At 49.9% G+C, this 24,407-nt stretch overlaps 2 protein-coding genes and 1 long non-coding RNA gene across 6 annotated transcripts in view; 2 read left to right on the forward strand and 1 right to left on the reverse strand.

The window, feature by feature from the left end:
* The window catches only part of ADA2 (adenosine deaminase 2), a 22,998-nt gene extending 17,486 nt beyond the window's left edge, over positions 1 to 5,512 (forward strand). For both annotated transcript variants that reach the window (XM_063359349.1, XM_063359347.1), the window contains exons 8-10: positions 83 to 240; positions 1,068 to 1,270; positions 2,209 to 5,512. In XM_063359349.1, the coding sequence (XP_063215419.1) occupies positions 83 to 240; positions 1,068 to 1,270; positions 2,209 to 2,317 (470 nt within the window). In that variant the 3' untranslated portion in view covers positions 2,318 to 5,512. The remainder of the gene's footprint in view (positions 1 to 82; positions 241 to 1,067; positions 1,271 to 2,208) is intronic.
* The window catches only part of LOC134527020 (uncharacterized), a 19,809-nt gene extending 9,088 nt beyond the window's left edge, over positions 1 to 10,721 (reverse strand). For both annotated transcript variants that reach the window (XR_010074066.1, XR_010074065.1), the window contains exon 1: positions 10,562 to 10,721. This is a non-coding gene — a long non-coding RNA (uncharacterized LOC134527020). The remainder of the gene's footprint in view (positions 1 to 10,561) is intronic.
* Positions 10,722 to 11,260: 539 nt separating this feature from the next.
* HDHD5 (haloacid dehalogenase like hydrolase domain containing 5) lies at positions 11,261 to 20,204 on the forward strand. Of its 2 annotated transcripts, XM_063359354.1 has the most exons (8): positions 11,262 to 11,459; positions 11,599 to 11,799; positions 12,111 to 12,223; positions 13,412 to 13,505; positions 13,993 to 14,026; positions 14,434 to 14,608; positions 14,914 to 15,102; positions 15,693 to 20,204. In XM_063359354.1, the coding sequence occupies exons 1-8, from the start codon at positions 11,361 to 11,363 to the stop codon at positions 16,060 to 16,062; spliced, it is 1,275 nt and encodes a 424-aa protein (XP_063215424.1). In that variant the 5' UTR covers positions 11,262 to 11,360; the 3' UTR covers positions 16,063 to 20,204. The 2 variants fall into 2 exon arrangements, with proteins under 2 accessions (XP_063215431.1, XP_063215424.1); XM_063359361.1 differs by lacking the exons at positions 12,111 to 12,223; positions 13,412 to 13,505 and having other exon boundaries at positions 11,261 to 11,459.
* Positions 20,205 to 24,407: the final 4,203 nt, after the last annotated feature.

Below are 24,407 nucleotides of genomic sequence, written 5' to 3' on the forward strand. Positions count from 1 at the left end.
ACTTATTAACAAAACCGTCTAGCAGTTTGAGAGGATATATTTGCTCACAGCACTGCAGTGATTCTTACCTGTCTCTGCTCAGACTGGCAGGGCACCTCTGTAGACAATAACGTCCTGGATGCGTTGCTACTGAATACCAGCCGGATTGGCCACGGACTTGCCCTCATTAAGCACCCAGTAGCCAAAAGTTTGTCTTTGAAGAGGGATATTCCTGTAGAAGTCTGTCCCATCTCCAACCAGGTATGTTGGGAGAAGCTTAGGTCTTGGGGCTGGGATACTGGAATGGGATTTACCATGTTTTGTTGCACGCAGGCTGGCTCAGTTTCCTCTGCACCACATTACACTGCAGTCTGCTACAAAGATACACGCTGTCTATGCATAAGGCTTGTAACACCAGTCAGCTCAAAACCATTTAAATTCCTACCCAGAGGAACCTGGGAAGGTCCTCCCTAGAGGAGATGAGGCCCAGAGCCAGGGAGGTGCCTAAAGAGATATAATGGAAAATACTTCAAAGCCAAGAGGGCCAGAGGCTGAGCCACCGGGATAGCAACTGGGAGTCCTTTTGGTTTTGTAGAATTCATAACCAGGGGCAACTCTTTTGCAACACATTAGCGTGGTGCGCATTGTCCCCTAGGCGCAGTAGAAGGGATGCTCTGGGGTAGAGATGTACCGGTGTGAGCGTTGAAGGAGAGAACTGATACCAGCTCCAGATGCCCCCAGCTAAGTGTCACGGCAAATACGTAACCAAAAGACTGTTCCTGAAACAGCCACAGTCAAATCGTTAAAAATAAGCAGAAGTTATTCACCCCACTGGCCTTGATTTAGGTGATTAATTTAAGAAACCCATCTCCTTGTATAGCCAGTGGCAATAAGCAGGCTCCTTCTGCAGCAGTTCAGAGCAGAACGCCTAACATGCTCTGAACAGTCCTCTGGAGGCTCTTCCTCCCTGACGACTACCTGCTGACACAAGCAGCTATAGCAGGTACATGGTGTGACGGGTGCCATAATGCAATCACAGCTACAGCAATAACTCAACGTCATATTGTCTCCCACGCTTCCCCACTGAGGTCCTGATGTTGGTAGCTGACTTGCGGAGCCACCCCGCAGCCGACCTCATGGCTGAAGGGCACCCCATTGTGATCAGCCCCGATGATCCCCCTATCTTTGGGGCAAAGGGCATCTCCTATGACTTCTACGAGGTGTTCATGGCCATCGGAGGGATGAATGCCGACCTGAGAACCTTAAAACAACTTGCGCTCAACTCCATAACGTAAGTTCCTCACCTGTCTCATCTAGCCATCATAATGCTAAGGGGATGATCAGCTTGCTCCCTGGAAACCCGCTCTATTTGAGTTTTGGCCTCAGAGTTCCCTCTGCCACACGAACCAGGCTTCTGTTAATCCAAAGTCTCTTCTGTGTGTCTCCCCCAAGGGCAGGACACAGGGACCCCAGACGCTCCTCTGCCCATGCCCTTGAGTGCCTTCCTCTAACTCAGTGTCTCAGTTTATTCCTTCTTTTCCATCCTTTGGGAACTTGCCTCCAGCACCTGGTTCTGGGAATGGGAGAAATGTTACGTCTTGGTATTTCTGACAAAATCTGACTTGCTGTGGTGTTTGCCATGGCCCACAGAAACACAAGAAAACAATCTAACAGCATGTAGTTTGTGTGTGTTTAACCACTTTTTCGGTTTATCTATCTGGACAGCTCTGAATGTCCCAAAATAGTTTGGATATGGTGCCCAGGGTCTTTCTGTACATTCCTAGACTTTTGTCTGTTTGCCAAGTTCCATGCCAATCCTCATGCCAATCCCAGGTCCCCACATGGCCAGGGAAACAACAAATACTCTTATTTCCTACCAATCTGGACCAAGCCCAGGGGACATCTGAAAGCAACAGCAGCACTGTCTCTTTTGTACTAGCCACAAGCCACTGTGTGCAACCCAGCAAGTCTCCAGCTTATGCAGACGGAGCTGTTTTGTCCTCATGGTGCAGGACTCAGTATCTGTTGATATGGCCATGATGCTTCTTGCCCCAGTGTAAGTCCAGCCAGCAGGAGCTCAAGGCTCTTTACGCTGTTACTCTGTGTGGTGTAGGCATGTCCTGCAAGGGTTAATCTGTTGCTGCTTCCTGCCTTTTCATTTTGGCCACTGATCTTGAAATAGCTGCCCCCTTGTCTCCTGTCTGATACTGACTTTTCTCCTCCTCACAGATACAGTGCCATGCTACCGGATGAGAAGTCCAAGGCCAAAGAGGTCTGGCAGAAAAAATGGGACCAATTTGTGGCTGACCTCTCTGATGGCTTTTTGAGGGAGCTTTAGAGGGGAGGAGTCTCATCTCAGAAGGCATATGTCAAGCCAGAGAGAGCCGGGCTTATTGCTAAGAGGGAGACTGCTTCTTCCATGTGACCTGAGCAGATGCATGAACCTCAAAGTCTCTCCTGGAAATGGGCGGATCTGGTAAACTAGGCTTAATGGGCTTAATGCTAAGAATGAGCTGCGCCATCCTGTGAAAGTCATGGACTGGAGGTAAAATGGAGCAGTGAGCCTTTATTTCAGCCACAAAAGAACACCCTGCTCAAAATAGTCAAAACAATTAAAAACTGCCGATGACCAAATCCTGACATCCTTATTCAGGAAAAAAATGCCTTCTAATTAAGAGTTAGCAGGAGATTGCCAACATGAGGATCTCTGAATTTCGCCTTATCGTTACAAAATGCAGACCTTGTCCGGAAACAGCTAAGACAAACATCCAACCATTTGGGCCACTGACCTTCAGGAGAGCAAGGACTGAAAATGACTCTGGTTATGTTTAACCCTGGGCCTGCTGCCAAAATAGCACTGCTAGGTCGAAGAACCAGTCATAGGTCTGATGTCTGCTATTTCAGGACCTACCATGGCTGGAAACGAGCTGATGGAACTTGCTCCCAGAACATTTAAGCCTGGTTGCACAGTGATCATAAAGCCAAAAAGAGGTGTCTCATTTGCCAACAGTTTTTTTCTTGCAAAATCTTTTCCTGTCCTCTGGTCACAAGGAAGCTAAATTACTTTTCATCTGAGAAAAAAGCACCCTGATCCAGCTTAATTAAAACTGCCCCCCTGCACTGGGCCATGTTAACACAAGCCTCTGCTTTTATAGGAAGGGCCTTTTGATTTCAGGGATTTCCTCTGCCAGCCTTTGTCACCTAACTCAGAGTGCAAATGTGGCCTTATTCCGCCTGTCAGACAGATTTTCACCTTGGTGGAGAACTACTCTCACACTGTGGATGTCCACTATGTTCACTTGGACCTTTGCAGTGGGACTTTCCAGTTCTTTGGCAAAAAGGTCTTGCAGCAACTACCCAATAAATTGTGTCTGAACAAGCAGATACCCTTGCTTAACAACACCAAAAACATCAGGAGAAGAACTAGTTGCAGGAAGATTAAAAAAAAAAAAGAAACCTCAAAATGCTAAAGAAATCCAGCAAAATCCTTCAGCACACATACCCCAAGTGCTCAGCCAGGATCAACCAGTGTGTCTCCCTGACTTCAGCCAGCACAATTATGCTGGTTTGCATCAGCCTAGGGAGAATTTACAAAAGTTCCTGCTGAAAGATGTCTCCTTCCTCAGAGCCTCAGACCTGCGAGGGCTGTCGTTTCCTGATCTGACCAGCTCGGGCAAATTGGCTCTCTTTATGTTTTCTGCTAATTGTCCCAAGCTGCCTGGCCGTGGTGTTTATTTCCACTGACCTTGGTTAAAACACCTTAGTAGGAGGCAAATATACTTACTAGAGAAGTGGATCAAGCTGCTCAGCCCATGTTAAATTGCCCACATTTCACAGGCTGCAACTTCATCTCTAGTCATCCCAGGGGAAAAAAACAAAAAAAAACAACACTAAACCACGCTACAAACCCCACAACAAAAAACAAAACCATAACAAACCAAAGGTGTCTACATTGCTAAAGCCAGTGACACAAACTGCAAAAAGGGAGAGTCCAGTCACACACCTCACTAACTGAGGGGATTGAGAGCCCCTTTCGGCCACAGCTGCCTCCTCTCCAGCTCGCTCTCTCTGACCAAACACTTCAGACCTTCCTCCAAAGCACCAGCAGCTGCTCTTTGCCCAGTGGCCTCTCCTGGACCTTGATGCAGAGTTGGTCCTGGGACGAGCTTTATACCAGAGGAGGAGCCAGAGTAGAGCCACCTTTCCTCTTCCTCCTCCTCCTCCATGGTTGTTGCATACAGACCTCAGTCTAAAGTCCCTGAGATAGGCTTGGACCACGGTCAGATTATAAATGCTGACTTTGAGACATTTGGGCCTTATTTGTAACGCTGCTGAGGAAAACTGCTGCAAATGCGTGGAATGGCTGCTAACCAGTGATGCAAAGCCATGTCCCTCTGAGCCCCCTCATCTTTCAGCTTTGCTATACGTCGATAGAGGAAGATCTTTTATTTGCCATGAGTTAAGTGAGCCTCTTTGCTGCCAAGGTGAAGCTAATCATTACAGAGGCAGTGTAGGAGGAGCCGAGTTCCTCAACACCGTTTGACCCATGTCCCTTCCTCTTCTGTCTTGGTCTCTAGAGGGCTTTTGGTTACCTGTAGTCTTCCCTCCTCATTACCCACATTAGCAGCAGGGTTGGATCTTCTGTTTGCCAGACACTTGCTGGGACCAGTTTACCTGTTGTGTCCAGTTTGTTCTTGCCTGCCTGGGAAAAGCCTGTTGTGCACTTGGCCATTTACCTACTTCGCATCAGGAACAGTGACGTGATGTGGCCCAGTGTCTGGAGCCACCAGTGAGTGATGCTGCTCAGGATTACAGCACAGAAATCACTGGGGGTTTGAAATTGTACAGGTCTGAGGTGGTCTTCGGATGAAGCCCTCAGAAAGGTGAAACTTGACCCTGCAGGGCTATGCTTGCATTTGTGACTAGCCTAGTGACTCCATTTCTGCTGAAGGTACCCATCTTAGGGTGGGTCAGAGAGCAGAAACTTTCCCATCCTGAACACGTATGTTTAAATGTGACCCTGAACTTCATGGAGACGCCTGACTCCATTTGTGCAGACTTCCCTGGATCCTGCTTGAACAGGGCATTGCCATGTGTGGCGACTGCGGCTTCCCAAGAGTCCTCTGGCACTAGATGGGTTTTAACCATTTTTAGGACCTTAGAGTCAGACGGGAGGAGGGCCGGCCTGCTTTACTGGTGGGGATCAACTCTTCCTTAGAGAGTGCCTTATTTCAGAGAAAGGTGCAAACTGACAAGCACAGACTGCATCCCCACCTCTCTAACTCTAGGTGTGCAAAGAAGGAGGGGTTTAGGCTGAATCACAGCCATTAGAAAAGACCAATCCTCTGGTCAAAAAGACCAAATTCAGATATCCCCAAAGCTTCAGGTAAATTTGGCTCTGGGGCTTCACTGAGACTCAGCTGTTAGCATTCAGGTAACATTACAAGGATTTTGCTGCCAGTCCATTCCCTTTCACTCAGTACTTTGGCTCCCTGCTCACATTTGTTGGCAAATACATTGCATCTAGTGCTTCCTTGCCTGCCTCTTTCAGAACATATATATTTAGATTTTTAAACCTGTTTTAATTGTGGGGTTTAACGATAGGATGAGGGGTAATGGTTTTAAACTGAAAGAGGGGAGATTTAGATTAGATATCAGGAAGAAATTTTTCACTATGAGGGTGGTGAGGCACTGGAACAGGTTGCCCAGAGAAGCTGTGGATGCCCCATCCCTGGAAGTGTTCAAGGCCAGGCTGGATGGGGCTTTGAGCAGCCTGGGCTAGTGGGAGGTGTCCCTGCCCACGGCAGGGGGGTTGGAACTAGATGATCTTTAAGGTCCCTTCCAACCCAAACCATTCAATGATTCTATACCTGTGTTTCATGCGATGTTTTAATCTGGCATGTGCAGGGGAGGGGGGATGTTTCGTGTCACACAGCCTCGAGTACAATTATGGGAGGGGGTCTGAAACGTCTTCACAGCGTGATGCAAAGGGCAATTTGATCCAGGCTAACACGCTGTGGAGTCAAGCCCAAGCCACCCGGCAGAGACATGACACAGGTTCCCCAGCTCCCTCTTCCCCAAACCACGCATTAGCTTCATCTAGCTCTGGGCCGTGTTTTCATACAGAGACCACCTGATGGATATGATTTGCTTGTGCCACCTCTCCTACCAGCTGGAGAACCTGATGGCCTGAGATGAAAGAGGTATTTGGACAAGCAGGGCTGGAAGCAGCCACAAGGGTGGCGGGAGGCTGAGCAGGGCAGACCTAACGGGGCAGAAAGTGCCCTCCTTCAGTCTCCATCCAGACTCAGGAGCAAGGAAGGAGAGCTGAAAATCTGTGGAAGTTTCTGTGCTGCTTACTTCAAGCAGCCACAGGAATACAGCAAGCCTTCTGCCTGTTATCTCCCCCAACGGTCTCTCCCTGTGGCCTGTTCAGGTTCGGTTTATTTAAATGGGAGGTGGATGGAGCTTTGTTTGCAGCACACCGTGTCACAGGTCTAGCGGTGTTTTGTTGCAGAGCAGCCTTAGACTGCCTTTGGGACAATTTAGCAAATGAAATGTTTGCCTCCTGGTCACTCACCGGCAGGAAATGGCTGATCCAGCACTAGTCGTTGCTGTCAAAAATCATGCCAATAAAAACAGAGGAGTAAAGTAGCTGGTTGAAAATAGAGATAGGCCCAAGTGAGCAGCTGGATCTATATGTCATGTGAGCCTCCATCACTGCAGTGGGACTACGCAGATGCCAGATGCTAAGCAAAGCCCTCTGGCCATAAAACACAAGGCTAAAGAGGTGTTTTCCACCCGCTCCTCATGCTCAGCCCGCTTCAGCTTTTTCTGAATTATTCTCTTCACAGGTAGCAGAAGGACATTTCTTTGGCCAGAAACTTGTAGCTCTAATTGGCTCGGTACTTAATTCCTTTCTTTCCGGGCTTGCGGCAGTTGCAATCATGGCAGGTCTATCAAGTGTTTTCTGTCCGCTGAGGGACAGGCAGATGAAGGGTTTGGCTCTCAGTTCTTCTGGCTTGTCATTTTTATCAGGCTTTGTCCTCCCTTTTGGTCATTACAGGATAAGAAAGGCATTTTACTGTATTTTCTCAACCTTTAGCTTGTCCATCATTCCGTGATCAGGCTGCAGCAGAGAAAGAGAAGAGATAAACCGAGGAGTGGGGGTGGGGGGGAGGGTTGGTTCAAGCCATTAGAGCCTCTGCAGTAAGAAAAGAGACCGAAGGTACGGCTGCGTTCAAGGGGGATGTTAGAAGGTCAGGAAGGGGGGGTGATGACAGGGCTAGGAGTCCAGGGAAAACAGAGCTGCAAAGTTTACACAGGAACCCACGGGAGAAGGCTGTGGGTAACTGCCTGTTTTGCTTGTCTTTAAAGGCAGCTATGAAAGGGGGTGGGGAAAACATCAAAGTCCTGTGTAGACAGGGGAAGAAGAGGCAGTCTCCTGTGGGTTGGTGTGAGAAGGGCAGACAGACCATCTCTGGGGATATGAGGGGTTACGGCTGTTGCCAGATGTGCCTGCAGAAGAAATCGTAAGGTCCACCCATGTATAACATGCAAAATGGGAAGCTCCTAGTAGAGTGACAGAGAAAGCCTCAACTCTTGAAGAGAAAATTACACGACCAGGCTTTTAGCACAGGGATGAGCAGGCTAAACTCTGCCTGCTGGGAGGATGGGTGTTCAGCAGCCGCAGCAGGCGCCGCGGAGTGCTGTGCTTGGCAGCCATGCTGCTGTCGGTCCCTGCTGCCTGTGCCAGGCTCAGCCTGTGCCCGACCGCTGGCAAACTCCCTCCGTGTGGGTTTAAAAATAAGCACTTCAGCCTGTTGGACGGCCTTCCTTGTAAAAATAAATACAGCAGCTCTGCCAGCCTGCTGGGAACACTTGCTGGGGCATATACGCTCTTCAGGGGCACATACGCTCTTCAGGGGCACGTCTTCAACAGTGGGTACCCTGGCTGGAAACATGGGCCTCTCTACCAGCCTGGCCTCCGCTGCACAAATAACCTCGTGTGTCAGAGGCACGGTGGGCACAAAATCCCTCACTGTCCCCAGGCCCTACCTCCAACGTCCCTCCCTGTGCTGTGGCAGCTCGAACCACACCAATGCTTTCTGCTACGGCTGATCCACAGCAGGAAAACACTGCAAAGCACGTAAACTCTTCTCTTGCCTGGAGAAGAGGAGGCTCCAGGGAGACCTTATAGCAGCCGTCCAGTATCTGAAGGGGGCCTACAAGAACGCTGGAGAGGGACTTTTCAAAAGGGCATGTAGTGATACGATAAGGGGTGATGGCTTCAAACTGGAAAAGGGTACATTTATCTTCGATATCAGGAAGAAATTTTTCACTATGAGGGTGGTGAGACACTGGAACAGGTTGCCCAGAGACGCTATGAATGCCCCATCCCTGGAGGTGTTCAAGACCAGGCTGGATGGGGCTTTGAGCAACCTGGTCTAGTGGGAGGTGTCCCTGCCCATGGCAGGGGGGTTGGAACTAGGTGATCTTTAAGGTCCCTTCCAATGCAAACCACTCTATGATTCTATGACACAGCATTAGCAGGCACGGCACCTCACTCAGGGGGAAGGTTTGAAACTGCCTCTCCATTGCCCTGCATCTCCAAATCTCTGCTTTGGAGCAGAACATTCCCATCCCCATCCATCAAGGCACTGCCAACTCCCCATCCCCACGTCTCCATCCCCATCCAGAAAGGCACTGCTGAATCCCTGTCTCCCCATCCCCATCTTCCCATCCCCATCGATCAAGGCACTGCCGACTCCCCATCTCCCCATCCCCATCCAGAAAGGCACTGCCAACTCCCCATCCCCATCCAGAAAGGCACTGCCCATCTCCCCATCTCCCCATCCCCATCTATCAAGGCACTGCTGACTCCCCATCTCCATCCAGAAAGGAACTGCTGGCTTGCCATCTCCCCATCCCCATCCCCGTCTCCCCATCCCCATATCCATACAGAAAGGCATAGGCATGGCCGACTCCCCATCCATCAAGGCACTGCTGAATTCCCATGTCCTCGTCCCTGTCCCCGTCCCCATCCCCGTCCAGAAAGGCACTGCCGACTCCCCATGTCCCTGTCCCTGTTCCCGTCCACGTCCCCGTTCCCGTCCCCATCGGCACTGCCGACTCCATTCCCATTCCGCAAGAAATTGCCGTCACTCCCATCCCGGAGCCCCGCTGCCCGCCGAGCAGCCCCGAGCTGGGGGGGGGGGGGGGGAAGGAAGCGCAGCTGGAGGTGAGGGGCTGCGCCCGCCACTCCGGCCACGCCCATCTCCCCGCCCCGACCACGCCCATCATCCCGGCCCCGCCCCCTGGCCCCGCCCCGCCCGCGCGCTGGCGCCGTGGAGCAGCGGGGCCCCCTGCCGGGGGACAAAACGAAGTGAAAAATCCCCCATCAAGGTCCCGGGTGGGGAGGGGAGCGAGAGGGAAAACGGCGGGGTCGCCTCCGCCGAGCTTTTCCCCAGCGCCGGACATCGAAGCGTAAGAGCTTCGGTTGTAGCCGGGTGTGAGGGGAAAGGCACGGGACACACGACAAACAAAAAACAACTCCCCAAAACCCCAAACCCAAAGATATTTAGACACGCTAAACATTTAACAAATTAAATTCTACAATAGGCAACCGCCTGGATGTCTCTCACACCTATTTCTCAAGCTTCAGGAACAGGAAAAGAGCAAAAGCATATATAGTTAAAAAGTGTATTACAGTTAAAAAGAAGGGACTGACGGTCCTCAGCAATCCAGCTCGGTCAGCCTGATTTCAGCAACTAGAGGCTGGTAACCAAAACAACCCCATCTAACTTGCAAGTGGCTGTATCGTTAAAAGGCCATAAATCCACATCAGCCAACACTCTGCATAGAAATGACAGTGAATCAATCAAATTTTTTCTCTGCCAGGAGCAATTGCCTTGGTGGAGAGCTGCGAAACGCTCCAGACAAGGTGCTCGTGTTTGTCATTAGCCTTCGAAAGTCTTTGCCCCTCTCTCCGACTGTATTTTTCATTGGCAGCCACATGAAATGAGGTCTTTGGGTTGGCTGTCCCTCGTTTGTAAGCGGGTGTAGGAGCAGTTAAGACATAACCTCAAAGGAGCCGTAGCCAGCTCCCTTCCACTAGTGGAAAAGGGCTTGAAGCCCAGTTCTGCAGGGAACTAAATACTTTCAGTAACATCTCCAAGGCCAGCATAAATTTTGCCAGAGCAGGAGAAGGTGCAAACGCTTCTGAGAAATCAAAGTGATCCTGGCAAGCTGAGGAAATTATGTAAAATAAACAGTAGGTAATTCAGTTAAGGCAAAGGCACTTAAGGAAAAATAACCATCTGTACAACAAAGGTATAACCCTGCGTTGACAGTGCTTTAATAGCTCTGCAGAAAGGGCTCTGGGTGTTAAAGTGGGTCGAAAACGAATTAACGCGGGTGTTCATGGCAATGGAAGCACAAAACCAAACAATTGTACTGTTTGTGTAATTGATGCCTGAAGTCATAACTTGTTAAACTTGCCCTATCACGGGAGTCAGGAGATCTTTAAGCCTAGCCAGAAAGCAAACAAACAATGTTTTGTCTCCATGGACGTGAAGCGAACCTTTTGCTTTCCTCGGGTCTGGAGGGGCCTCAGCTGAATTCAGCGTGGAGATTTCCATCCCACGCTGCAGGGAAGAGGGAGCCGCAGGAAAGAGGGAGCCACCGGGACGCAGTCCCACGTCAGGGAGCGAGAAAAACCATCAGCGTTTTAGAAAACCTTATGACCTGTAGGAATAACAATCATTAAAAACAAATACCAAAAGACGTGGGTTTGTGTGGAAAAGACTGGGCAGAGGCAGGGCAGCAGCTGTGAGGCGGTAAGAAGCTGCAGTGGCGGTGCTTTGCCAGGCGCCCTGCGGGCAGGGCGAGCCGTGGCCACCTCCGACTGAAATCCATCCCGGGAGATGCCTTTGGGACGGGGCCCCGCAGCGGCTTCAGGAGCCGAGCCCAGGCGCTCCTGCTCTTGGGTTTTGTGAAGGGGTTCGACGAACCCGCTGTAATCGCTTTGGAGAGGGTCTCACACCCTCTCGCTTCCCCCCACCTCCCCTCGTTCGGGACCCCGCTCCCTCCGCGGGGCTGTCGGTACCCGCTCCCCCGCCGCCCTCCTTCACCCCAGCCCTCCCCCAACTTGCCAATCCTCTGCTCCCAGGCAGACAGGACCCCACCACCCCCCTTCCCGGGGGACGGTGGCCCGGCCCCTTCCTGACCACGCTCGGGCTGAAGGCGGCCATCCCTCCGGCCCGCCCCGGTCCCGCCCCGCCGGGCCCCGCGCCTCGCTGGGAGCTGTAGTCCGGGAACTACGAGCCCCGGCGTGCCCCACCGCCGGGACGGGCCGCGGCGGGGGAAGAGAGCGGTTCGGCATGGCGCTGGGCAGCGGCTGCCTGCGGGCCGGGCGGGGGCTGCTGCGCGCCGCGGGGCCGCGGTCACTGCCCGCCCGGGGACGCTGCGCCGGGGGCCGGGTGAGCGGCGGCGGCGGGGGGCCGGGCCCGTCGGCCGCGCTCTTGCCGGCGGGGCAGGAAGGGCGCTGCGGGCCGGGGCGGTGGGGGAGAGGGAAGGGCTCCTGGCGGCGGGTGACCGTCCCTTCCGCTCGCCTTGCAGCCGCCGGCCTTCGGGTTCCTCTTCGACGTGGACGGGGTGCTGGTGCGGGGCAGCCAGGCGGTGCCCGCCGCCCGCCGGGCCTTCCAGAGGCTGTCGGACGGCGGCGGGCGGCTCCGGGTGCCCGTCGTCTTCCTCACCAACGCCGGCAACTGCCTGAGGTCGGCCAAGGCCCAAGAGCTCTCCCAGGCGCTGGGGCTGCAGGTAAGGGCGGCCGGGCCGGGGGCGAGGCGGGATGGAGCTCCACGGCCCTGGGAAGCGGCTTCTTTCACGGTTCCCACCCCGTTCAGGTGTGCCGGCTACGGAGGGGAGCACCGGGAGGAGGAGGGGGAGGAGGAGGGAACCCACCCGGGCTGGGAGGTGGCAGCCCCACTGAGTGACCAGCCCTCGGCCTGAGGGGATGGAGGGAGGCAGGTGGCAGCCGGGGTTGAGGACATGACCCCACCACAGGGGAGGAGGGAGGGGAAATATCACCCCCTTGGATCCCCCCCTCAGCCTTGCCTCCCCTCCTGCAGGTGTCCCCGGAGCAGGTGATCCTGTCACACAGTCCCCTGCGGCTCTTCAGCCAGTTCCACCAGAAGTGCATGCTGGTGGCCGGGCAGGGGCCCGTGGAGGAGAACGCCGTGAAGTATCCTTTGCTGCCCCTGCCTCCTGGGGCTCTGCGCCTCCCATTGCCCCTTCCTGGATAAAGGCTGCTGCTCCTGCCCTGCCCGTACCCCTGGCACTCGCTTGGTCAGCTTGCAGAAGTGCAAGGAGACAGAGGCGTCACTGGCCTCGTCTTATGGGGAGGCACCCTCACGGAGAGGCTCAAACGCAGGCACTAACTGGTCACGTCCATCTTGGTCACCTCCTGGCTGTCCCCATTCTCTGGCTTCTCACACTGATTACCTCTCCCATGACTGCTGCTCCCATTGGCGGGATGTCATCATGAGGACTCCCGTCAGCTTTGGGCCTCTCTCTCACTTTTGAGATAAAATTGTGCTTCTCCCATTCTTTCATGGCAAAGTGCATTAGAGATCATTCCCAACTCTCCTACAGCTAAGGTTTTCCTCAGGAATCTGACAGCAATGGAAGGCACTCAAATATTGATTCACAGCGTTGCAGTGCAGGGACGTGGTCTAAATGACAATCCTGCAGACATATTGCCTGGCTGAGGCGGGGGCACAGCAGGTCTGACATGTCCCTTGTCTGCGAGGAGGTAAGAACTGCCTGCAGGGTTTGCGACATCTAATCCTGTACACACAGAGTCACACCTTGTACTTAACGTTTAACTGCATTTGGTACAAAACCTTGGCCCATCCCTATGCTTTCCCAAGGTCAGTAGGGCAAGCTAAGGGCAAGGTGTTCTGCAAGCAAATGCAATTCATCCTTCACTTGCATAGTTTTATCGGCGCAGACCATTTTCTTTTCAACAACTGAGCAGACCAGAGCTTCACTGATTTTGCTTCTAGCCAAGAAGTCTGACCAGCCCCCCTGCACTGCACCGATATGAGAACCCTGGCCTCAAAGGTCTCCCAAAGTACATCCATTCTGTCTTGGAGCGACCTCTGTTCTTTGCCTAATTCCGGGGATTGCTGATCTCGAACTAAATCACCTAAGCCTGGGTTGTTTTCTAACCTTTAGGGCCACCTGTAGGCTGAAGCACAGCATAGAGTTTGACTGAAAGGCATGAGGTTATGCATTATTAAGTTAAATAACTGCTCTATTACTAGGACTTGTATTCCTTAATCCTGTAGATGCTTTTGCAAGTAACTTAAAAAAACAATAACATAAAAAAACCCAAGTCTCCACAACTTTCCTTGATGGTCTGAAATAGCCTGGGGTTCAAGCATGTGGTCACCATGGAGGCCCTGAGGAAGGCATATCCCCTCTTAGACATGGTGGATCAGAGCCGGAGGCCAAAGGAGCTGGTAATTTCCTGATGCATCAGTGGAACGGGTGGTCTGGGGTAGTGGTGCTTACGGCGTATAGTGTGGGGTGGAGAAGCTGCAGAGGTACAGAGCAGCTGGCTGCTAGTGACTTTCTTTAGCAAGAGCCTGGGACTGGTACTGTGCAGCCAGCATCTCTTTGCTCTTTCCAGCGTCAGCTCCTGCAGGAAGGGCACTGACTTTCCCCTCTCTCATGCCGTGTTTGTCTTTTGTTGCTTTTCCTTGCAGTGAGCGGTAAGATGGTTTGGTTGGCATCTCCAGCTCTGAGACAGGAACACAAGATCTGTGAAATCCAATCTGGGATGGGAGGTGGGGGGAGCGGGGAAATCTTTCTTCAGGATTCCAGGTGGCCTTGTCTTGCCTCTTTATGGGACTGCCTTGGCAGGTTCCAAGGAAGCATTTTTAGTTTTGTTTTGGAGACGGCATTAGGTTTTGCATTACTAAACCAGCCTTCCTTTTTTTCTGGCAGCCTCCTCCCACTACTGGCTTCCCCACTATAGAAGGTAAGCAATAGCCTTTGTTTACATATGAACAGCAAGCAGAAAGAACAGCAAGGCAAGCCAGCTGGGATGGGAGCTAATGATGTGCTGTTGGCTCATCAATATCCACAGGCAGCTTATTCAGAGGACGCAGTCAGGAGGCAGCCTCGCTGCCCTCAGGCAGTGTGAAGCACAGGCTTGATAAGAGCAAAGCCAGCTTTTCTCCATGCCACGCTCCAGTGTCTGTGACAGATGACGCATGTGGTGCAGTGATGTGCAGACTGGAGCCCTGGCTCCAGCCATGTTCCAACAGTAGCTGTATTAGTCAGGGCATCCCAGCAGAGGAGTGGTTTTTGCTAGTGGGTGGCTTTTGGTAGTGGGTCCTATACTTGGATGCTGTGAGTTTCCAAGCATCTCTTGAAATCTTCCAGGGGTGATTCTGTTTGGTGAGCCGGTGAGGTGGGAGACAAGCCTGCAGCTTATTATTGATGTACTCTTGAGCAATGGGAACCCTGGGGCAGAGCTGCAAGATATACCATACCCCCATCTGCCTGTCCTTGCCTGCAACATGGATCTCCTGTGGATGGCCGAAGCCAAGATGCCCAGGTGAAAAGCATGTGTGGTACTTGTTTTAGCCTATTTCATGCATCTCTCCTGCAGATGGTCTTTTCTTACTACAGTTTTTAGCATTAGAGTTTGACTGTATGGCGTAATTAGCAGCAGAGATATGAAAACTGCTTGAGAAAAAGACTAAAATTTTCAAGAAGCAAAAGCCAGACCACTGCCTGTGGATAGATACTGTGTCCAAACTAGGCAGTACCCTGGCTATAGCGAATGGTCCTCCTCACTGAAGAATGTTTGCTACTTCAGTGGTGTGACTGGGGATACTGATGACCTCCTTTCTGGAGCAGGTTTGGCCATGGCACTTTCCTTCTCTGCTTGGAGAACATCTACAAGAAAGTAACAGGCCGGGAGCTGAAGTATGAGGCCTTGATTGGCAAACCCAGCACAGTCACCTACCGCTATGCCGAATACTTGATACAACAGCAGGCAGAGAAACAGGGCTGGAAGTCTCCCATCCGACGTCTCTATGCAGTTGGGTAAGAGACTGTTTTTCCTGATGGTTTCCCTGGGGAGTTGCATACTGACTTCTCTTAAGTGTTTTTTTTTAATGGATATTTCTAAAATGAATACCAAAATCTCCATGGCATCTCTGGTGCCTCACATCCTGGAACAGGGGCTTGCTAGCTTTTTGCACCCTATGCTTTTAAAAATCTGAAGGGTCCTGTCAACCTAGAGGAGCTGTTACTGTGGGATGCAGAGCGCATGTAGCATGACTGGATTAAAGAAAAAGTTAAAGAGACTCAGATGTAGTACCATTAGCCCAGTTAGGCCAGGCACTTTGGGATCGTAGGGAATACTTTACAGTAATGGCTGAAACTGCTATGGGCACTTTGGACATGTCTTTTCCCCTTTGAAAGATGTTTGTGAAGCATGTGGCCTTCACCATAGCTGAACAGGACAACCCAGTAAGTAGACTTACTGGCCCAGTCTGGGTGGTTCTCTTGATATTAGCAAATACCTTGCACCGCTTCCTCCCTTAGTGCTGCCTTAATCCCAGTCTGCCAGATCCAGAAATTGATGCATGGTCTAGTTTCTTATTTATGTTTCACGCTGTGACCTTATCCAGGGATAACCCTATGTCCGATGTCTATGGGGCAAACCTCTACAACAACTACCTCAAGTCAGCTCACCAGAGCCAGGTCCAGGCTGGGGTGAAGAGGAGCCCGCAAGCAGCCAGTCCCCAAACTGAGGATCACCTCCAGCTGAGGAAAGACTGCAACAATTCAGTGGAGAGCTGTGAGTCGATTCTGGTCTGCACTGGGGTTTACCGCCACAATGCAGATGTTCCCAGTAAAACAAAGGAGTTCACGACAGAGACGGTGTTCCATGGCCATCGGGACTTTTGCTTTGACCCCAGCCTGGTGGAGGCATCTTACATAGTGCAGGATGTGAATGATGCTGTGCAACTTGCTTTCAAGAAGGAGAACTGGAGCTAGGGTTAAGACAGGTGTGCCTAGAGATCTACCATCAGGGATTTTATGTACCGGAAAGGGAAGAGGGGAGGAACGGGGAGAGACCTGGGGTGATCATCTAATCTAGCCAACAAGAAAGAAAACTCCCTGTCTCAGCACTAAAAGCCACTTGCTTTTATTGGTACTCATCTGCAATCCTGACAGCTGCCGGCAGGCTTTCAACTGTGAACGTACATTGCTGCCATCAATAATTGAGCCATTATGGAAACCAGGGTATAAGGAGAAGGCTTGCCCTAGCAATCCCAGTTTTGTTTGGTCATCAGAGTTCTTTCCTTTCCACCCTTTGCGCATGAAGATCCAGCAAGCCCCGCTCCCCTCCTCGTGATGTGTTTGAGGATGAAGCTCTTCCCCGCGCAAGGAGCCGCTATCAGCCAACGTACCATTCAGACAATGTGCTATTCGTCCAGTCTGTGACGTGAGCACACCAGAAGTCGTGTTGTGGTGGCACTTTGCCAAGGGAAGGCTTTACGCCTTAACATTCTCCTTATGAAGAATAAGTGCCTACGGACTTTAACAAATTCTGTTTGCTTGGGGATTTGCCACTGCATCACTGTCAGTCTGAAACAAAGTCCCATTTTGCAGTCCTCTGGCAGCTATGGAGAGGCCAGGCCCCCTCAAAGGAAGCTGCAGTAGCCAGAGCAACTTGCAGCAGGGCTGAGGGGAAAGTTGTATTATTCCCTCCTGCCTGTTTAGCGTTCTGTGAACACTTCTGACTTTTTCCATCCTGCTAGGGAGCCAGCAGCCTGCTCTCAATAGCAGAGGAAACCACAACAGAGTCTGAATTTCCAGAGGTCTCTTTGCCCAGAACTCGGTGTTGCATCAAGAGGCTGTTTCAGCACCCAGCCTGACCCCAGCTGTTGCAAGGGACATCCCCCTGCTCCAGCTGGCACAGCTTCCAAAGAGAGGCCCCTCTTTGGAACAAGGGCTAACCAGAAAGAGTCACAGCCCACCTTTGCTCCTTTCTTGCATGCAAGGATTGAAAGAGGAGGTCACCAAGCCAGGATGGTGCCTGAGCCCCAAGTCCCCAGTCTTCATCTTTTAAAGTACAAACGTATCCGTTCTTCTCTTGCTTTTTTACTCTCTTCCCTTGTGTGGTTTGCATCTCAGGGATACCCCATATGGCCTGATCCCTGTTCCCTCCTCTTCCTTTAGCATACAGGTAGAGTCCTTCTAACATGAACTATCAGCGAGGACTTGCCTGCCCAGGAACATTTCCATATCCCTAATGACATGTACCTTCTACTGCCTCTGTTCTCCTAGTTTGGGCTGTGCAGAGAAAGATCAAGATCTGTGTCTCCATAACAGTCCAAAGAAGCTAAGCAAGCACTGCTTGAAAGACTAGCTCAGTGAGGAGTGTCTTAATTCTAGAGGAGCACTGTGATTTTAGAAGCATAAATCAGTTTGCATATGTGATCGAAAGCCTTTGGAACCAACACAACTGAGTTGGTGTTCCTAGTTATACTCAGCTCACACCAACTGAGAGATCAGAAATAGGTCTGCTCTGCCTCCTCTTTCTCCCTGCTTTACCAGGCAGCTCCATACACAGGGTACAAACAAGATGTTCTGCACAGAAATTGGAGTTGTTCTTAATTCAGATCTCAGCATCCATGTGCACTGACATTCTGCTTCAGCAGCTCTCCATCTTCTTGACACATGTATCTGCCTTGGAAGGTCACACTGCAGAGCAGGCTCTGTTCTTATGATATGCCAGGCTCTGCTGTGTGTCTGAAGGGAACTGGGTGCACCATCAGTGACTCCGGCAAAGAGGTTCTTCTCTGGGGCTTCTTTATAGCTTATTTTATGAATAGGAGTGGAAAGGTATTCTGTTTGGATTAATTTCCCTCCTCTGAAATCCATAGCGGGAAGCAGTCTCTTCCTCTCTTAGCGCTAGCTGGGGTTCTTCTTCTTTGTCTTATCAGAACAAGAGTCGCTTGGCTTCTTCTAAAATCAGCTGTAGCGTGAGGAACTCAATCTTAAATTTGAATCTTTTGCCTTTTACTGGAGAGGAAAAGAAATTACTGTTTCATCTATTTGCAGAAGACAAGGGCTTGTCTCCAGTTTCCAAAAAAGTAAGTACAGGGAAGGACTTTGCATATAACATAGGGAAGGTCTTTTAGCTTTCAGCACATTTCCACAGTCACAATTGTGCTGTGGACCCAGAGTGCAAGGCCTGAAAGCGGAGGTCCAAAACCCATTTATTCATAAACTAGCTCCAGTGTCCCTCAGCCTTGCTTTTCGGAGGTGCCATCCAGCGCAGAAAGGAACGCTCCCTTTCCTTGCAGTATTTGCTAAGTTGTGTGATAACTTTTATAGGATTAATTGGGAACAGTCTTCTAGACCATGATTACATAGACCCAAGAGAGCTGGTTGCTGGCAATAACTGCTCGCCACACCTTCGATTTGGCAGGTACTTATCTGCCGAAATACCAAGGTCTGTCCATCTGTGTGTGCGCAGTAACCTTTGGCAGAGCTCTTTCTTGTTACTTGTTAAGACTGCGGTGCCGGTTTCTCAAAGACAAGGTGCTGCTGAACCAGTGTTCCCCGAGGGGTGTAGTGCTGCTGAATCAGCTATCTGAATGGAGCCATGGGCACTGGCTGCTGCTCCGATGACGGCGGTAGCTTTGTGGAAGGAACATGCAGAAGAATTTTGAGAAATCACAGGCAGTTTGTAATTCGATATCAGCACGCATGGCACATCTCAGCCAGAAGTGAGGTAGGTAGCACGAGGAATGAGGTAGCACCTCCTTCGAGAAAGGACGGGGTTTGCATTTGCACAGAGAGTGAGACAGGCATCGCCATCTTTGGAACAGCAGTGGAGGTGAGCTGATTGATGTGAATCTGCTTCAGATTCCAAATCTGCTTTTGGCTCCAGATTTGTTTTTTCACCACGTTAGTGCTGAAACAGTGCTCTGGGAGTCTTAAAAATGCGTAGGAGGAACTTCAGTGAGAAGGAGTTTAAGAAATGCTTTGCTTGCGAGTTGAAATTGTACAGAAGGGAGGGGAATTCTGGAAGAATCTTGTACCCTTTCCCCAATTCTTACCAAGTAAGGTTGCATAAAAGGCTCTGCTTGTTCATCTGTGCACTAATTAGTCAGATGGGCTGCCCTTGGCCTGAGCAACACAGAGACCTTTCCCCTCTTCCCCTGCTCAGCTCCTTGAAACAGTGCACTTTGTCCAAGTCACTGCCCAGGAATTGCATGGACACAGTGGACGGGGTAGGAGATCTGGGTTCTCTAGCCACTGTTGGCTACTGATTTGATTGTGAAAGATTTCTACAGACAAAAGGGCTTGCCAGGTCACCTCTGTTCCACGAGTTTTGCACTAGAGTGCTGTGCAGGCTTCTAGCTTATCTGTGGTTCATTTAGGGACATCTGTTATTGCTAGAATTCAGTGAAATTCTTTTTCTTTCAAATTGCAGCTTCCTGGAATTAGCTTCAAGTGTGGCTGGTACAAAACTTTTCCTTTGTCTCATGTATTGCACAGAAGTGTTACTTCTGAAGCCGTATTTCTCTCATTTGGAGGAAGCATACTTCCGTGCAGATTGTGGGACCAAGCAGGAGAGGGGACTTCACTTGCTGGTCTCCTTCCTTAATATTCATACAGTGCACTGCCCTATACAACAAACACGGTGAAGATCTGATCCTAACAACTCCCTCTTCCACAGATGGATGGGTTTTAGTCAAGCCTAAATGGAGCATGCAGTGAGATGAGGCAACTGAGAATAGCAGGGAGGAACCGGAGAAGGGCTAGACCTTGGTTTGAATCTGAAGCAGAGAGCTTTTATGTCATGCAATAACATGGTGGCCAGAGGTCAATTCCTTTATTCTACAGGACACATGCAACTACTAGCCTGGCATTCAGGGAGTCATATAACACTACTGTCCCCTTTCTTACAATCTTAATCCTGGTTTGTCTTTTTCCCTTCAATAAATGGGTAATGTTTCAGATTACGTCATGTGCACTGTAGCAGAGTGATTACATATCATACAGAGAAATCACAAGCTGTGATTATTTTAGATTTCATATTAATTTCAACCCAGTTCCAGAGTTGCTCCTTTGATCTAGCACATATATAAAATAATAAAAGATGTTTTCTTTGAAATTAATTTTAACTTGCTGTGTGTACGTTTCTTGAGTGTTATCCCGGTTTGTTTCACATCTTTGCCCTAGAAGATTATCAGGACAAATTCTGTCTTTTGTTCTGTTCATCAAGCCATTCTCAGATTTTCTTGAGGGAACCACCCTGAAAGATACTCCTCCAGCGATTCTTTTGACTGAGCCAAACTACAATTTCCTGTAAGTTCTGCATCAGGTGAGATGAGTACAACTTTGACCATTCCTACTCTGTAGGGGGAGAAAAGAAGGACACAACAGCTATGATGCCCTGACTGACTCTTCACAGTGAAGACTAGTTTTGGGATGCCACCTGTGTAGGAGGTGCTTTCAGGGTAGGCATTCAGTTGTGACCTGACCTAAGCAGTTGTTTGTAATGATTACATGTACTGGGTGGGGAAGCCACAAGCTAGATGCCACCAACTTAACTGCTATTGCAGATGAAGAACAAGCCTAAGGGCATATGGAAAGCCACCCTTACCACTAGAAGCTCACTTGGCTCTATGTTAAAGTCTTTGCGATCATAAAAGAAACCGAACTTTGACAAGAGTCATGCCCTGGTACCTTTTGAAAAAGGTGCGTGGAGTTAAGGAGACATATACTAACTGGCAAACTTTCAGATTAGAGCCAAAATCTTCCACTAATTTCAGCAAATGGAAAATTAAAGATCCTACTAGGTGAAAACCACCAGCTTTAATGATCTAGAAACTGCCAATTCGCCTGCGTTGTTCTTGTAAGATATTCCACCAGAAGGTTTTTCCATCTACAAAGTTCACATCTCACAGGAGGCACATTAGAGAGCAAAACAAGCATGATTCAGAGTCCTGAGAACTCAGTGTTGAAAGGAACAATCGATAAAGCAGTAAAAGCAGTTTTGGAGGAACTGGACAAAGACTCCCATCCTCAGCAGAGGGAGGAATTGAATTGTATTCTACGTCCTGGAGAAATTACCTAAGGCCCTGACCACTAATGAATAATAATAAAAAGCATTAACCAGCTCTCTCCTTTTATCCAGTACTCCAGTAGTTGGAGCACTCACCCAAGATAGGGTGTATCAAGGTTTAGTTAGGCAGAAAGAGATCAAAACCTGAACCTCTCAGATGAACGCTTTTAATCTCACTACGCTATTGTCAAAGCAAAAGGGCAGCCTAGGGTTAAGATGTTCCTTGTGGGAGACAAGCCTTAGCTGGAAGATAGGCTCCCATACAAATCCTTAACCATCAAAGGAGCAGAGTGAAACATTAGGCATCATGAAACACTGAAGAAGGAACAACTTGAACAAGAGGGACTGAGAGCCCTATTGAAGTTGGAGTTTGCTCCCAGGTGGATGTGGTGAGAAACGCCTACCACAGAAAGTGTTCCATCAATGGCTTCTGGTGAACCTTGAACACAAGCAGTTACCTGCTCACCCTGGAACAGACCTTGGCCCTTTAGGGGCATGCCCAACCCTTCCTTTACTGAATCTACCTAACCTCAATCCTAAAAGCACAAGTCTTTATGGATTTATGTGGCCACACAGTCGATTTGATGAAAATTATGCACTTAAAGACCTTTATAGATCCGGACTGGAACAATTTAAAACCCCACATCAGCAAGGCAGCTATAGGTTCTCTATAGAGGAACCAAACCATTCCATCAAGAAAGCACTTCTCCCTAATTCACTATAATAAACCTGCTTTTCCCTTTCAGTCAGTTCAGCTACTAAGAACTTTCTCCTTAAGGTCAGTTCCAATACACACTGTGTGCTAAGACTGAGTAAAGTATAAAATACTAAGAGCAAACCTCAAATCCTCTTCATTCTCCAAACCCCTACCCTGCTACAAGCATAAAAAAAACCCCCAACTTTGCATTTTATGCTGGTATCAAGAGCTCTTTGAGCTGAAATGTAATTACAAGCGATAGATTGTTACGCTTTTATACCTTTTTGAAGAGTATCTGGATTCCCCAAACCGTAATACTGGATCAGCAATTTAGTTATAAAGACTCTGTTCGGAGGCGGACAAACTGAAGCGTCTTTGAATTTTGGCCAGGTGAAACTCTTCTACACTTGCCTGTAACTTCAACCCTGACTCTTTGAATGTGTTAGATAAGTGCAGTACAAAGCGTGTGTCACAGAATCCCAGAACCTTCCTTTCCCACACAAAAGGCATTTTAAGTATGGTTAGAGCAGATTATGCTCCAACTCACTGAGATCAGCTTTGCCTCCTTCCCTCCCACTGCTGCCAGTTTCTGACAGCTTACTGCAGGGTATAATTAGGGATTTAGTCTCTGGTCTTTCTTTCAGGCATATATTTGCCTCAATTTTATTTTTTTTTTTTCCTTCCCCCAAGAAACTGAGTCATTATTTTGTTTCCCTCTTGAGTTTCTGCCCTCAAGAAAGTTTTGCCTTTCCCTCAGCAGGAGGGTTTTTGAGGGCACACCACCTGTTTCCACTAGTAGTGTAAACTGGAAATGGTAGCATTTTAGATATTCAGTATGACTATTTCACAAAACTCTGTTGTCCGCCACTTGCCTTGTATATGTATACATACACATATCTGTGCATACACATAAATACATAAAGAAGCCAGAAACATAGCTTTGGAGCTGCTGAAGAGTAGAAGCTATTTATAGTTCAGCCTTTTAATGTTTTAACAGTAACGGTTAAGCACTAACACTTCCAGGGACTGCACATTGCATTAAATAACTGGATCACACGGGAAGCATCAGCTTGTCATATCTCATCCTACAGTGCGCTACAAAAAGCCCTTCAGTGCTTTCTCAAGTAGAAGACATTTCTCCCCTCGCTCCCATTTTAAGGTACAAGCACAAGTTCTGCTTCCTTCCACACAAATAAGCTCTTTTCCTATTCTCACCTGGATTTTCGGGTTGTGTTTGCCCTGCTGGAGCCCATGCTCAGCCCAAGGAAGCCCTGGAGCTCCCACCCTCTTTCCTAGTGCTCCCCCATTCCTGCTCATAGCTCCCCTTGCCCTATAGCCAGAGGTCCCTGTTCCCACCTGCCTACCTTGGATGCAGGGACCTTCCCAGCCTCAGCAGGGATCCTTCAGTCTCTGGAGAACCATTTCCATAAGCCTCCTCTTGCCCTGCTCACACAGCCTCAGCCCAGCAGGACCACATTCCCCAGGCTCCAAGAGGTGCCACCCCCTTCAGTAGGTGATTGTGAGCCCAGGCAGGCCCATTTAGCACCCAGCTTCCCCCCCAGCTGCCTCATTTCCTTCATTCCCTGAGCTCGTCACATCACCTGGCTCAGGGGCCCCCATCCAATTGCACTTACCCCAGCAGGTGGGACGGATGCCAGTCGTGCAAGAAACAGACTCAAACCTTTGTGAAACGAGGCTCTGGACTGAAAGCAGAGGAGATACGAGTGCCTACGGGCAGGCTGCCAGGGCAGCTAAGTGAGCGTGTCCAGCCTACGGTGCTCAGGGAAGCGCATTGCCCAGGAAACCTGGAGCAGGAGAGCCAACGAGGCAAAGCTGTCACCGTCTGCTGCACAGGTAGGGCAGGAGCAGCCCTCTCTGCCTGAAGGCTGTTGCCCTGAGCAGCCCAGTTGGATGCTTGGTTGTCACTCCGCATCCTCTCGTAGAAGCGGAAAACTTTTCTTGCGGTGGAATAGGTGAATGTGGTAGGAGCAAGAGCAATTTAGCCAACCCTCAGAACTGACCACACATTAATCATGCCAGTGACACAAGTGCTGGCTTAGCCTGAGAAGGGTCAGGTGAACGTACCCACCTTAGATAAAGGCCAGGATCCAGTATGTAAGAATGGGATTTTTACCCTCTACCCTTGGTCATGCACACTTACACTGACATCTAACCCAGCCTTTCCATGGAAACCAAATTAGGAGACACAGCCCGTGTCGTTCACAAACGCTCGCTGCCACCCTGAGCCATCCTGAACTGGGCAACTCCCAACACCACCAGTCAAAGAGAAGCAGCACTGGGCCCTGCTCGAACCTGAAAGAGCAATGCAGACAGCAAACGTCCTCCTGGGCTCCATGGCCTCGAGCCTCACGCTCCCTATATGACAGAGACCACCCAACGGAGCCCTAAGCAAGGTTTTTGCGAGGTTGTACCAAACCAGTAGTCAAAGCAATTGTTTGGCCATGTTTTGTTTAATTTGGCAGGCAAATCTGTCAAAGAGAAAGCCTTGCCAGGGAAACACGCAGCACTTTCACCTCTGACAAAGTCCACCCACCT

This window comes from Chroicocephalus ridibundus, chromosome 1 (genome assembly GCF_963924245.1).
Source record: "Chroicocephalus ridibundus chromosome 1, bChrRid1.1, whole genome shotgun sequence".
NCBI lineage: Eukaryota > Metazoa > Chordata > Aves > Charadriiformes > Laridae > Chroicocephalus > Chroicocephalus ridibundus.